Source organism: Prionailurus viverrinus, chromosome A1 (assembly GCF_022837055.1).
Source record: "Prionailurus viverrinus isolate Anna chromosome A1, UM_Priviv_1.0, whole genome shotgun sequence".
NCBI classification, from domain to species: Eukaryota; Metazoa; Chordata; class Mammalia; order Carnivora; family Felidae; genus Prionailurus; species Prionailurus viverrinus.
The window spans coordinates 92,049,430-92,062,776 of record NC_062561.1 but is presented as its reverse complement, the minus strand read 5'-3'; the positions used below and the strand labels follow the sequence as shown (position 1 = coordinate 92,062,776).

The 13,347-nt window shown below is 44.8% G+C and overlaps 1 protein-coding gene across 1 annotated transcript; it reads right to left on the bottom strand.

The window, feature by feature from the left end:
* Positions 1-8,507: 8,507 nt before the first annotated feature.
* On the bottom strand, positions 8,508-9,449 carry LOC125164979 (olfactory receptor 1D2-like). The gene has a single exon (XM_047857700.1). It carries the CDS (start codon positions 9,447-9,449, stop codon positions 8,508-8,510), a length of 942 nt encoding a protein of 313 aa, XP_047713656.1.
* Between the last annotated feature and the right edge of the window lie 3,898 nt (positions 9,450-13,347).

Sequence of the window (13,347 nt, the reverse complement as noted above, 5' to 3'; positions counted from 1 at the left end):
TCCAAGGACACTGTCAAGAGAACAAAAAAGCAACCCACAGAATGGAAGAATATATTTGAAATGACGTATCTGATAAGGCATTAATATCCAGAATATATAAAAACTCTACAACCAAGGTGCCTGGGTGGCTCAGCTGGGTAAGTGTCTGACTTTTGATCTCAGCTCCGATGTTGTATTCAGGGTCATGAGTTCCAGCCCCACGTTGGGTTCCGTGCTGGGTATGAAGCTGACTTAAAAAACAAAAAAACCCACTGTATTACCTTACAACAACAAAAACAAGCATCCCACTTCAAAAATTGCAGAGAACTTGGGTAGAGAAGATAAGGTGTACAAATGACTAATGAGTACACGAAGAAATGAACAATATCACCAATCATTAGGGAAATTTTAATGAAAGACACATTGAGATTTGTATTTCCCTGATAAGGAGCGACGTTGAGCATCTTTTCATGTGCCTGTTGGCCATCCGGATGTCTTCTTTTTTTTTTCAACGTTTATTTATTTTTGGGACAGAGAGAGACAGAGCATGAACGGGGGAGGGGCAGAGAGAGAGGGAGACACAGAATCGGAAACAGGCTCCAGGCTCTGAGCCATCAGCCCAGAGCCTGATGCGGGGCTCGAACTCACGGACCGCGAGATCGTGACCTGGCTGAAGTCGGACGCTTAACCGACTGCGTCACCCAGGCGCCCCTGGATGTCTTCTTTAGAGAAGTGTCTATTCATGTTTTCTGCCCATTTCTTCACTGGGTTATTTGTTTTTCGGGTGTGGAGTTTGGTGAGCTCTTTATAGATTTTGGATACTAGCCCTTTGTCCAATATGTCATTTGCAAATATCTTTTCCCATTCCGTTGGTTGCCTTTTAGTTTTGTTGGTTGTTTCCTTTGCTGTGCAGAAGCTTTTTATCTTCATAAGGTCCCAGTAATTCACTTTTGCTTTTAATTCCCTTGCCTTTGGGGATGTGTCGAGTAAGAGATTGCTACAGCTGAGGTCAGAGAGGTCTTTTCCTGCTTTCTCCTCTAGGGTTTTGATGGTTTCCTGTCTCACATTCAGGTCCTTTATCCATTTTGAGTTTATTTTTGTGAATGGTGTGAGAAAGTGGTCTAGTTTCAACCTTCTGCCTGTTGCTGTCCAGTTCTCCCAGCACCATTTGTTAAAGAGGCTGTCTTTTTTCCATTGGATGTTCTTTCCTGCTTTGTCAAAGATGAGTTGGCCATACGTTTGTGGGTCTAGTTCTGGGGGGTTTCTATTCTATTTCATTGGTCTATGTGTCTGTTTTGGTGCCAATACCATGCTGTCTTGATGATGACAGCTTTGTAGTAGAGGCTAAAGTCTGGGATTGTGATGCCTCCTGCTTTGGTCTTCTTCTTCAAAATTACTTTGGCTATTCGGGGCTTTTTGTGGTTCCATATGAATTTTAGTATTGCTTGTTCTAGTTTCGAGAAGAATGCTGGTGCAATTTTGATTGGGATTGCATTGAATGTGTAGATAGCTTTGGGTAGTATTGAGATTTTGACAATATTTATTCTTCCAACCCATGAGCAGGGAATGTCTTTCCATTTCTTTATATCTTCTTCAATTACCTTCGTAAGCTTTCTATAGTTTTCAGCATACAGATCTTTTACATCTTTGGTTAGATTTATTCCTAGGTATTTTATGCTTCTTGGTGCAATTGTGAATGGGATCAGTTTCTTTATTTGTCTTTCTGTTGCTTCATTGTTAGTGTATAAGAATGCAACTGATTTCTGTACATTGATTTTGTATCCTGCAACTGTGCTGAATTCATGTATCAGTTCTAGCAGACTTTTGGTAGAGTCTATCAGATTTTCCATGTATAGTATCATGTCATCTGCAAAAAGCGAAAGCTTGACTTCATCTTTGCCAATTTTGATGCCTTTGATTTCCTTTTGTTGTCTGATTGCTGATGCTAGAACTTCCAACACTATGTTAAACAACAGCGGTGAGAGTGGGCATCCCTGTCGTGTTCCTGATCTCAGGGAAAAAGCTCTCAGTTTTTCCCCGTTGAGGATGATGTTAGCTGTGGGCTTTTCATAAATGGCTTTTATGATGTTTAAGTATATTCCTTCTATCCCAACTTTCTCAAGGGTTTTTATTAAGAAAGGGTGCTGAATTTTGTCAAAGGCCTTTTCTGCATCGATTGACAGGATCATATGGTTCTTGTCTTTTCTTTTATTAATGTGATGTATCACGTTGATTGATTTGTGAATGTTGAACCAGCCCTGCATCCCAGGAATGAATCCCACTTGATCATGGTGAATAATTCTTTTTATATGCTGTTGAATTCGATTTGCTAGTATCTTATTGAGAATTTTTGCACCCATATTCATCAGGGATATTGGCCTGTAGTTCTCTTTTTTTACTGGGTCTCTGTCTGGTTTAGGAATCAAAGTAATACTGGCTTCATAGAATGAGTCTGGAAGTTTTCCTTCCCTTTCTATTTCTTGGAATAGCTTGAGAAGGATAGGTATTATCTCTGCTTTAAACGTCTGGTAGAACTCCCCTGGGAAGCCATCTGGTCCTGGACTCCTATTTGTTGGGAGATTTTTGATAACCGATTCAATTTCTTCACTGGTCATGGGTCTATTCAAGCTTTCTATTTCCTCCTGATTGAGTTTTGGAAGAGTGTGGGTGTTTAGGAATTTGTCCATTTCTTCCAGGTTGTCCAGTTTGTTGGCATATAATTTTTCATAGTATTCCCTGATAATTGTTTGTATCTCTGAGGGATTGGTTGTAATAATTCCATTTTCATTCATGATTTTATCTATTTGGGTCATCTCCCTTTTCTTTTTGAGAAGCCTGGCTAGAGGTTTGTCAATTTTGTTTATTTTTTCAAAAAACCAACTCTTGGTTTCGTTGATCTGCTCTACAGTTTTTTTAGATTCTATGTTGTTTATTTCTGCTCTGATCTTTATTATTTCTCTTCTTCTACTGGGTTTAGGCTGCCTCTGCTGTTCTGTTTCTATTTTCTTTAGGTGTGCTGTTAGATTTTGTATTTGGGATTTTTCTTGTTTCTTGAGATAGGCCTGGATTGCAATGTATTTTCCTCTCAGGACTGCCTTTGCTGCATCCCAAAGCGTTTGGATTGTTGTATTTTCATTTTCGTTTGTTTCCATATATTTTTTAATTTCTTCTCTAATTGCCTGGTTGACCCACTCATTCTTTAGTAGGGTGTTCTTTAACCTCCATGCTTTTGGAGGTTTTCCATACTTTTTCCTGTGGTTGATTTCAAGCTTCATAGCATTGTGGTCTGAAAGTATGCATGGTATAATTTCAATTCTTGTATACTTATGAAGGGCTGTTTTGTGACTCAGTATATGATCTATCTTGGAGAATGTTCCATGTGCACTTGAGAAGAAAGTATATTCTGTTGCTTTGGGATGCAGAGTTCTAAATATATTTGTCAAGTCCATCTGATCCAATGTATCATTCAGGGCCCTTGTTTCTTTATTGACCATGTGTCTAGATGATCTATCCATTTCTGTAAGTGGAGTGTTAAAGTCCCCTGCAATTGCCACATTCTTATCAATAAGGTTGCTTATGTTTATGAGTAATTGTTTTATATATTTGGGGGCTCCCATATTCAGTGCATAGACATTTATAATTGTTAGCTCTTCCTGATGGATAGACCCTGTAATTATTATATAATGCCCTTCTTCATCTCTTGTTACAACCTTTAACTTGAAGTCTAGTTTGTCTAAGTATGGCTACTCCAGCCTTCTTTTGACTTCCAGTAGCATGATAAATAGTTCTCCATCCCCTCACTTTCAGTCTGAAGGTGTCCTCAGGTCTAAAATGAGTCTCTTGTAGACAGCAAATAGATGGGTCTTGTTTTTTTTATCCATTCTGATACCCTATGTCTTTTGGTTGGCGCATTTAATCCATTTACATTCAGTGTTATTATAGAAAGATACGGGTTTAGAGTCATTGTGATGTCTATATGTTTTATGCTTGTATCAATGTCTCTGGTAATTTGTCTCACAGGATCCCCCTTAGGATCTCTTGTAGGGCTGGTTTAGTGGTGACGAATTCCTTCAGTTTTTGTTTGTTTGGGAAGACCTTTATCTCTCCTTCTATTCTAAATGACAGACTTGCTGGATAAAGGATTCTTGACTGCATATTTTTTCTGTTCAACAGATTGAAGATCTCCTGCCAATCCTTTCTGGCCTGCCAAATTTCAAAAGAGAGATCAGTCACGAGTCTTATAGGTCTCCCTTTATATGTTAGGGCACGTTTATCCCTTGCTGCTTTCAGAATTTTCTCTTTATCCTTGTATTTTGCCAGTTTCACTATGATATGTCATGCAGAAGATCAATTCAAGTTACGTCTGAAGGGAGTTCTCTGTGCCTCTTGGATTTCAATGCCTTTTTCCTTCCCCACATCCGGGAAGTTTTCAGCTATTATTTCTTCAAGTACACCTTCAGCACCTTTCCCTCTCTCTTCCTCCTCTGGGATACCAATTACGCGTATATTATTTCTTTTTAGTGTATCACTTAGTTCTCTAATTTTCCCCTCATACTCCTGGATTTTTTTATCTCTCCTTTTCTCAGCTTCCTCTTTTTCCATAATTTTATCTTCTAGTTCACCTATTCTCTCCTCTGCCTCTTCAATTCGAGCTGTGGTCGTTTCCATTTTATTTTGCATCTCGTTTAAAGCGTTTTTCAGCTCCTTCTGACTATTCCTTAGTGCCTTGATCTCTGTAGCAATAGATTCTCTGCTGTCCTCTATACTGTTTTCAAGCCCAGCGATTAATTTTATGACTATTATTCTAAATTCACTTTCTGTTATATTATTTAAATCCTTTTTGATCAGTTCATTAGCTGTTGTTATTTTCTGGAGATTCTTTTGAGGGGAATTCTTCCGTTTGGTCATTTTGGATAGTCCCTGGAGTGGTGCGGACCTGCAGGGCACTTCCTCTGTGCTGTGGTGTATAACTGGAGTTGGTGGGCGGAGCGGCAGTCAGACCTGATATCTGCCTCCAGCCCACCGCTGGGGCCACAGTCAGACTGGTGTGTGCCTTCTCTTCCCCTCTCCTAGGGGCGGGATTCACTGTGGGGTGGTGTGGCCTGTCTGGGCTGCTTGCACACTGCCAGGCTTGTGGTGCTGGGGATCTGGCGTATTAGCTGGGGCAGATCGGCAAGGTGCACGGGGGCAGGAGGGGCAGGCGGGGCAGGCTTAGCTCGCTTCTCCTTCGGAGATCCACTTCAGGAGGGGCCTGTGGCAGCGGGAGGGAGTCAGACCCGCTGCCGGAGAGGTGGCTCCGCAGAAGCACTGCGTTGGGTGTTTGCCCGGTGCAAGCAAGTTCCCTGGCAGGAACTGGTTCCCTTTGGGATTTGGGCTGGGGGATGGGTGAGGGAGATGGCGCTGGCAGCGCCTTTGTTCCCCACCAAACTGAGCTCTGTTTTCCCTGGGCTCAGTAATTCTCCTTCCCGTTGTCCTCCAGCCTTCCCGCTTTCCGAGCAGAGCTGTTAACTTATGACCTCCCAGATGCTAAATCCGCTTGCTGTCGGAATGTAAGGGTTAAATTGTAGTGTAGGGCTAATGCTTAGGTTGAAAAATAACAGCTTTGTGTTGACACTGAAGGTTAAGAGATAACAGCCTTGCTTTGCTCTGGTAAACTACGCCTCATACCCTTGTAAATTAGGCTTCACCAATGAAGGAAACAAAAGTTCAAAGAAAAGAGCATCAAAGACAAGGTCAAGGAGATCCACTGGTTGCAACGTAGAGGCAGAAAGTCTAAAGTAAACACCTCATTAGGCAACTGTTTCTAACTCATCTGGAACCTGTTTCTTTGTTCTGTTCCCAGGTGATGATAAAACGATGTGATCGGTTATAAAAACTCTGTACCCCGGCTGTTCGAGGCCGCACTCTTATCAAGAGTGTTGGTCCCAATCGGCCGGCCTTGCCTCTCATTGTAATAAACTTTGTTGTGACTGTCACTGGTGCCCGTAGCATTCTGTTTCAGGACTCGTGTGGATGCAACAGGAACACACTCCGTCAGGCCCCTCCACTTTTGCAAGCCAGACTCCGGGGCTCTGCTTGGCCGGCGGGCCGCCCCTCCACCCCGGCTCCCTCCCGCCAGTCCGTGGAACGTGCACCGCCTCTCCGCCCTTCCTACCCTCTTCCGTGGGCCTCTCGTCTGCGCTTGTCTCCGGAGACTCTGTTCTGCTAATCCTCTGGCGGTTTTCTGGGTTATTTAGGCAGGTGTAGGTGGAATCTAAGTGATCAGCAGGACGCATGGTGAGCCCAGCGTCCTCCTACGCCGCCATCTTCTCTGCATATATCTACATCTTCTTTATCCATTCATCCATTGATGGATATTTGGGCTCTTTCCATACTTTGACTATTGCTGATAGTGCTGCTGTAAACATTGGGGTGCATGTGCCCCTTTGAAACAGGACACTTGTATCCCTTGGATAAATTCCTAGTAGTTGCATATTCTCTTTTTAAAAACCATCACATCAGGGGGCACCTGGGTGGTTCAGTCGGTTAAGCGACTGACTTCAGCTCTGGTCATGATCTCGCCGTTCGTGAGTTTGAGCCCCACTGTTAGTGCAGAGCCTGGAGCCTGTTTTGGATTCTGTGTCTCCCTCTCTGCCCCTCCCCTGTTCACACTCTGTCTCTCTTTCCTTCAAAAATAAATATTTAAAAATTTTTTTAAATCGTCACATCAGAAAAAATGGGCACATTGGGGTTATTTTATTTTTCCATTTATTTGAGTTTTCAGTGATGATGACCATGTTTGCATATTACTGTTCCTACCCTCTGTCGTTTTGTGTGTGTGTGTGTGTGTGTGTGTGTGTTGCATAGGTGTAGAATAACCTTCTGTTCTGTGACTTGAACGTGTTCTTGTTATTCATCTTTTCGTTTCTGTGGTAGATGTTTATTAATTTTTCTCTAAAGAAGTCTCATGCAGTCAATTCACTCAATAAATTGTATGTTGAGCCTAGAAACATGTTCTCTACCAAGGCCTTTTAAAACCCATCAGCTGATATTGGACTCTAATGCCTTATTGTTTTATTATTTTTAAAATACTTTGTGCTTTAACACACACATACATATATCAATATAATATTTTGCACGGCTTGAACAATATGAACTTTCTTCTGTTAACTTTCAAAATAAAATTGCCAGTTATTTTGCCAGCAAAAAATGGGTTTAATTGGGAGTAGAGACTTGCAACTGGGAGGAGCAAGCTATGGCAAAACCATAGGACAGTTGAAGAACAAAGCTGAAGACCTCCCTTTTATAGAGGAAAGGTGGAGTTGGGAGGGGCTGTTGTAAACAAAAAGTCCATTGGGACTTCCAACTGGGAGTTCGAGGTATGGTAGCTTCTCATTCGCTGAGCTGTGACAGTCTTTCATTGGCTGGGCTGTTGCGGGGTGGGGGTGGGGGGCTGTTGTGGAGAGGTGGACAACCTTTCTTGCTCCCGCTGGGGTAGTAAAGCAATAGCCAAACTAGTAGGGGCTGCAATTGACCAGCAGTAGTAGGGTGTGTGAGCTCCCCCTGCTGGGAGTTCCCCAACTCCATTGTAAGTAGGGTGGGGGTGTTGTGGGAGGGGGTGGTGGTGTTCCTTTTGTTAACTTTCCACACTTCCAATATTAATTTTCTACACACACACAGAAAAAAACCATTCAAGATGAAATCTAATCCATCCCTTGGGAACAATTAAAGTCACAAAAACTGAATGTCATGAACTCTCCTTTCACTTTTGCTCTTACCCCTGTGCTCCCTGCAAGAGGGACATCACTCTGATGTGTAGAATTGTGTGGTCTTTCTACTAATGTCACACCTTTAGCAGGGTGGGAGCATATGAGGTTTTTTTCCTGACACAGTCTCCCTCCAGAGGGGATCAATAATATAAAACCTATATTTTAGGTTTATTTTCCTAAAGTCACTAAGTGACTTCACATCTATAAAATGTAGCAAAGTAAGTCTTGAGTATTGTTGCACACTTTCCAGTTATCTGCCCATTATCCATCCCATCTTCCTTTCCAGGAGAACCCTATTTTACTGGAGGTGGTGGTGTGTTTAAGTCTAACTAAAACAACAGCAGCAGCACAAAATAACTAAACTACATTTCCCAGCCTGCCATGCAATTGGAGGGAAATATTTGAGAGATGAGCAGAAGAAGCTGTGTGGAGCTGCTGAGAAAGCCCTTCCAAGTGGCAAGTGTTTTGGCTTTCTTCCCCTCATGCTCCCTGCCTGGGATAGGAAGAGATGGATGGAGCCCCAGCAACCACCTTAGAAGCATGGGGATGATAGTCCTACCTTAGGGATGGTAGAGGAAAGAACTGGAAGGAGACTGAATTTCTCAGAGATAGAAGAATATATACACAGAGTATATAAATTTCCTCTAATTTTAGCCTTTTTCATCTCAGAAAATAATCTTTCAGTGTGTGGAAGTGGATATTATTGAGTCAATGGTGCCATTGTGTTCCGTTTTCTGACATCCTGGACCTTTCCAGATATCAGCCCAGTGCTCACCATCACTAAGAAGGTTTTGAGCTCCTGCTGAAGAGACTTCCCATAGCCTTCTTCATGTCTTGGTTCCTCAGGCTGTAGATAAAGGGGTTTAGCATAGGGGTCACCACTGTGTACATGATGGTTGCTACCGTGTCCTGAGCTGAGAAGGAGTTGGGGGGTCGAATATATACCCCCAGGATAGTTCCATAGAACACGATGACCACAGACAGATGGGAGCTGCATGTGGAAAATGCCTTGCGCCTTCCTGGGGTGGAGGGAATCCGGAGGACAGCTGCAGCTATGCACATGTAGGAGACCACAATGAGTGCAGAGGGAGCCACAAACAGGACCACAGCACCTAGGAACACGTGCCGATTGACACGTGTGTCCGAGCAGGCGATCTTCATCAGCAGGTAGGCGTCGCAGTAGAAGTGTGAGATCTCGCGGGCACAGGAGCAGAATGTCAGTCTGTTCATGAGGAGCGTGTGGACTAGGGAGATGAGGCCAGAGCATGTCCACATGAGTATGGTCAATCCCCGACAGAGCTGGGGGGTGATGATGGTGTAGTACTGCAGGGGCTTGCAGATGGCCACGTAACGGTCCAGGGCCATGGCAGCCAGCAGAAAGGTGTCCAGGTTGGCAAAGGAGATGAGGAAGTACATCTGGGTCAGGCAATGGGGGTAAGAGATTGTCCATGTTCCTGCTATGTGGTTGACCAACAGCTTGGGGATCAGGTTGGTGGTGAAGCAGATGTCAACAAAGGAGAGATTGGTAAGGAAGAAGTACATGGGGGTGTGCAGGCGGGGGTCAGAGCCGATGGCCAGGATGATGAGTGTGTTCCCAGCCACAGTGACCAAGTATGTACACAGGAAGAGCCAGAAGAGGATTCGCTGCTGCTCTGGGTCACCAGTGAGGCCAAGCAGGAGGAACTCAGTGACTCCTGTCCCATTCTCCTTCCCCCTGGACATCCCACTGTAGCTCGGGGAGGTGACAGGCTCCACACACAAGGGGGAGGATGAAATCCCAGCAGAGCCTGGACCTGCTGTGTGTTAAGAATCAGATCAAAGGTCATTTGTAATCAGATAAGTGAGCAGAGTTTTGTACCTGTAATAATTGCTGCTCTTTATCAAGTGTTTTTTTTTATTGCGTGCCACCATACGAAGGACTTCGTGGGTACTGTCTCTCTTGGTCCCCACAAAACAGTGACTTTTATGATTCCCACTTTCAGATGAAATAACTGAGACTCAGATTAAGTAGTTTGCTCAAGACCACGTGGATAGCAAGTGGCACCCATGATCTGAATCCGGAGCCTGTCCTGTGCCTCTACTGTCTTGCTACCAAGGTCCTACCTGGTTGGTCTTAGGTGCTGTGTGCTGGGAGCAGCGTCACTGAATCTTTGACTTTGATTCAGCTATCATGTCCTCTTCAGTTGACCAGGCCTTCCTGCCCTGGTTCTCACTTGCTTGTCTGACTGCATGTCCTGCCAGCCACATGGGACTTCATTCCCTTCTTGCCTCCAGGCAGGGCCTTTGCACTGGCTGTTCTTGGCCTGGCATTCTCTCCACCTGGATCTTCACATGGCTGATTTATCATCTTTGTACCTCTGCAGGAGGTTATCTCATGTGTTAGTTAACTGGTTTATAGTGTGTTTTCCCCATGAGGCTGTGCCCTTCTAAGAACATGTGTCCATGCCGCTGTCTGTTGTGTGCCCTGTGCCTGGACAATAATCAGCACGTGGTCAGTGCTCAACAAAGTAGTCAAAGAATGAACTTTCACAAAGGTGTTCCACACCAAAAATCTACCAGCGAAAGCTACACGGACACTATGCTGGATGAGAAGTGTTTTGCTGTGACTAATGAATGCATTTAGTAAATAAAATTGTGGCTTAAAGCATAACTTAAAGTGGCTGCTAAGTGAGCAGAGTAAAAAGGAGGCAGTGCTGAGTCCTAGACAAGTCCAAGGCTCTGTGTCAACAGGAATTTCCTTGACTATATGAAGGAGGAGGAATTGTGTGGTCCTGGTCTGTGTGATCCAGGACCTGTGACCACTGTAGACCAGAGGAACAAACTGGCTCTGTAAGCCAGACACAGCCTGCAGGTGTATTTATTTGGTTTAGGCCCTTAATGTTTTACAAGACATCTGTTTGCTGAAATGTTAAAACTCAAGGGTTTCATATAAAGTCTGTACTCTAACTCTGCTTGAAAAATCAGCAGACCTGGAGATGCTGGGCTCCCATTCCTGCCTGGCAGCAATCAGCTGGGAAGGCAAACAGCTAGTATTCACCGAGCACTCCTTCTGTTTAGCTCTGCACACAGAAGGCTCTGGTATCCCTCAGAGCCTGCCTCTGCAGTCATTCAATAAATGTCCCTATTCCACAGGAGGCAGGGGACACACAGCAAAAGTAAGTGACCCTCCCATAGTGGCAGAGCTAACAGTGGTCCCACTCTCCAGGCTGCCCTGTGTTAGCTGATTTTTGTCACCACGGTTGCCTTCTGTTCTGGCCCCTGGAATCCCTTGGGAAAAGTCTAGTCACTTTCCAGGTGCCATCCTCTCTACTATCTTCTAGAAGCTCAAATCTTTCTCAAGATTTCCTTATTCCCCAGGCAGTCTAAATTCTGAAGGATTTCAGAAAGCTGGGATGAAGAATTTGCACAAAGTCAGTTGATGATGAAAATCTTACTTTGATTTTAGGTTCAGAGTTGTTCGTGTCTACAATTTTAAACAGAAAATCAAATAAAGCATTCGGGACTTTAGCCTAACCTTATCAGCATTACACCCTGGCCCTGGCCCTTTCCTTCTGACCCTCTTCTTCCCACTTCATGTAGTAGATGAGTCAGAGTAATTTATTTACCTATTGGCTTTGAATGATTTTTAAAAAATGTTTATTTTTGAGGGAGAGAGTGAGTGTGTGTGTGCACAAGCAGAGAAGAGGCAGAGAGAGGTGAGAGAATCCCAAGCAGGCTTCATGCTGTCCAGGACCACGCATGCTGTCAATGTGGCGTGGGGCTCAATCTCACAAAGCATGAGATCATAACCTGAGCTGAAATCAAGAGTTGGATGGCTTAACTGACTGAGCCACCTAGGTGCCCCTTGGATGATTTATTTGCCAGAATCTTACATTAGATATGATTTCCCAAGATGAATTGTTGCCTCATTTTGACATTTTCAGGATGTAGCTGAATTTTTTAATAATAGAAATTTCTGGAAACAACCAGATCACCGGGTAGTTCTTTGGTCTCATTATGTTCTATAGGGAACTTATGTTGTAATCATGCTTTGTTTTGTGGGATTTGATCTGTACCATGGAGTCTGAATTCTGAAGGGACATCTTCCCCTACTTTCATACAAATTGAAGTAAAACAAAATGGCATAAATGAGGAGACTTTCGTCCATTTGCTCACATCACCATTGGTCAGGTGCATGTGGAGCACTCAGCTCGTCCCTGTGGCGCCACCAGAGAATGGAACAGACCCTATCTTTTGGGAGCACTACTGCCATCCAGAAAGCACTTACTAAACTCAAAAATTGATACGTTTAAAGCCAAGGAGGAGCCAGTAGGATTGAGATGTCTTGGGGCGCCTGGGTGGCGCAGTCGGTTAAGCGTCCGACTTCAGCCAGGTCACGATCTCGCGGTCCGTGAGTTCGAGCCCCGCGTCAGGCTCTGGGCTGATGGCTCAGAGCCTGGAGCCTGTTTCCGATTCTGTGTCTCCCTCTCTCTGCCCCTCCCCCGTTCATGCTCTGTCTCTCTCTGTCCCAAAAATAAATAAACGTTGAGATGTCTTGGAAACTAATGGCAAGATGTAAGGGAAAATGGCGCCTCGCCTGTGGGGGAGAACACTGGGGAATGTAAGACAAGAAAGAGAGACTTTTCAAAATTTTCTTTAAAATTCACATTGCCCAGTGTTTGGTTCAGGAGCCTTATATGAAAACATCAAAAATCCATTTTGTTTATATAGGACTTTGCACCATGCAGGGCCCGTGTCCCATTCTCTGGAATTCTCTGCTGCTCACTGGGAAAGACAGGGGACGCTGATGCCTCCTGATCCTGCTCTGGCTCACCTTTAGTCTAGAAGTGGATTTAATTCCTGAGCAAATTTCTCGTGCTCAGTTTCCTCCTCTGTAAAATGGGGGCAGCCCGTGAGGATGAGGGAGAAAGCGGCTCAAAGTGCCTGGCACGGTCCTTCCATCTGACATGGAAGCCAGTGGGTGGCAGCTCTCGGTAGATCTGTTATGCCCTTTCCTCAGAACCACGTCAGAGATCCTGTAAAATTCTGACAGAATGAAACCTGGAGGCCAGACCCTCCCCCCACTCAGAGGAGCCATTAGATGAAAGGTGGGTGATGTGGCACCACGTGTCCGTGTGCTAACCTCACATCCTGGGGGGATGTCTGTGTCTGAGCATCTGTGTCTGCGTCCTCCCTTCCGGCTTCCCCTGGCCTCACCTGGCTGCCTGTGCCGATCTTCATTCCTTCACTAGGTTGTGGTGCTGGCCTTCACTTCTCTCCTCCGGGACTGACTGCAGGTTCCACGACTGCCCCTACCCCCCAGAGCAGAGCAAGTGCAGCAGGACTGTGGCAGGTGAGACGAAGAGATGCAGCCTCCCACCTATGGGAGAGACCTGCCGGGAGCACCGCTGCAAGTGATGGTGCTCCCACCACCGTCACCCTCAGTGGTGGGTCCCACGGTGCTCACCCTCAGTGGTGGGTCCCCACTTCTTCCCAAAGCAGCCTTCTCTTCTCTGAACCTTTTTGTTAACAATTTCTATAAGTTAGGAATTTAGGGTGACCCTGAGATTTTATCTGTGGGCCTGTAGGGTGTTACATGAAGCAAAAGATCATGCCATCGTGTGGAGGTGAGGTCCTGGTT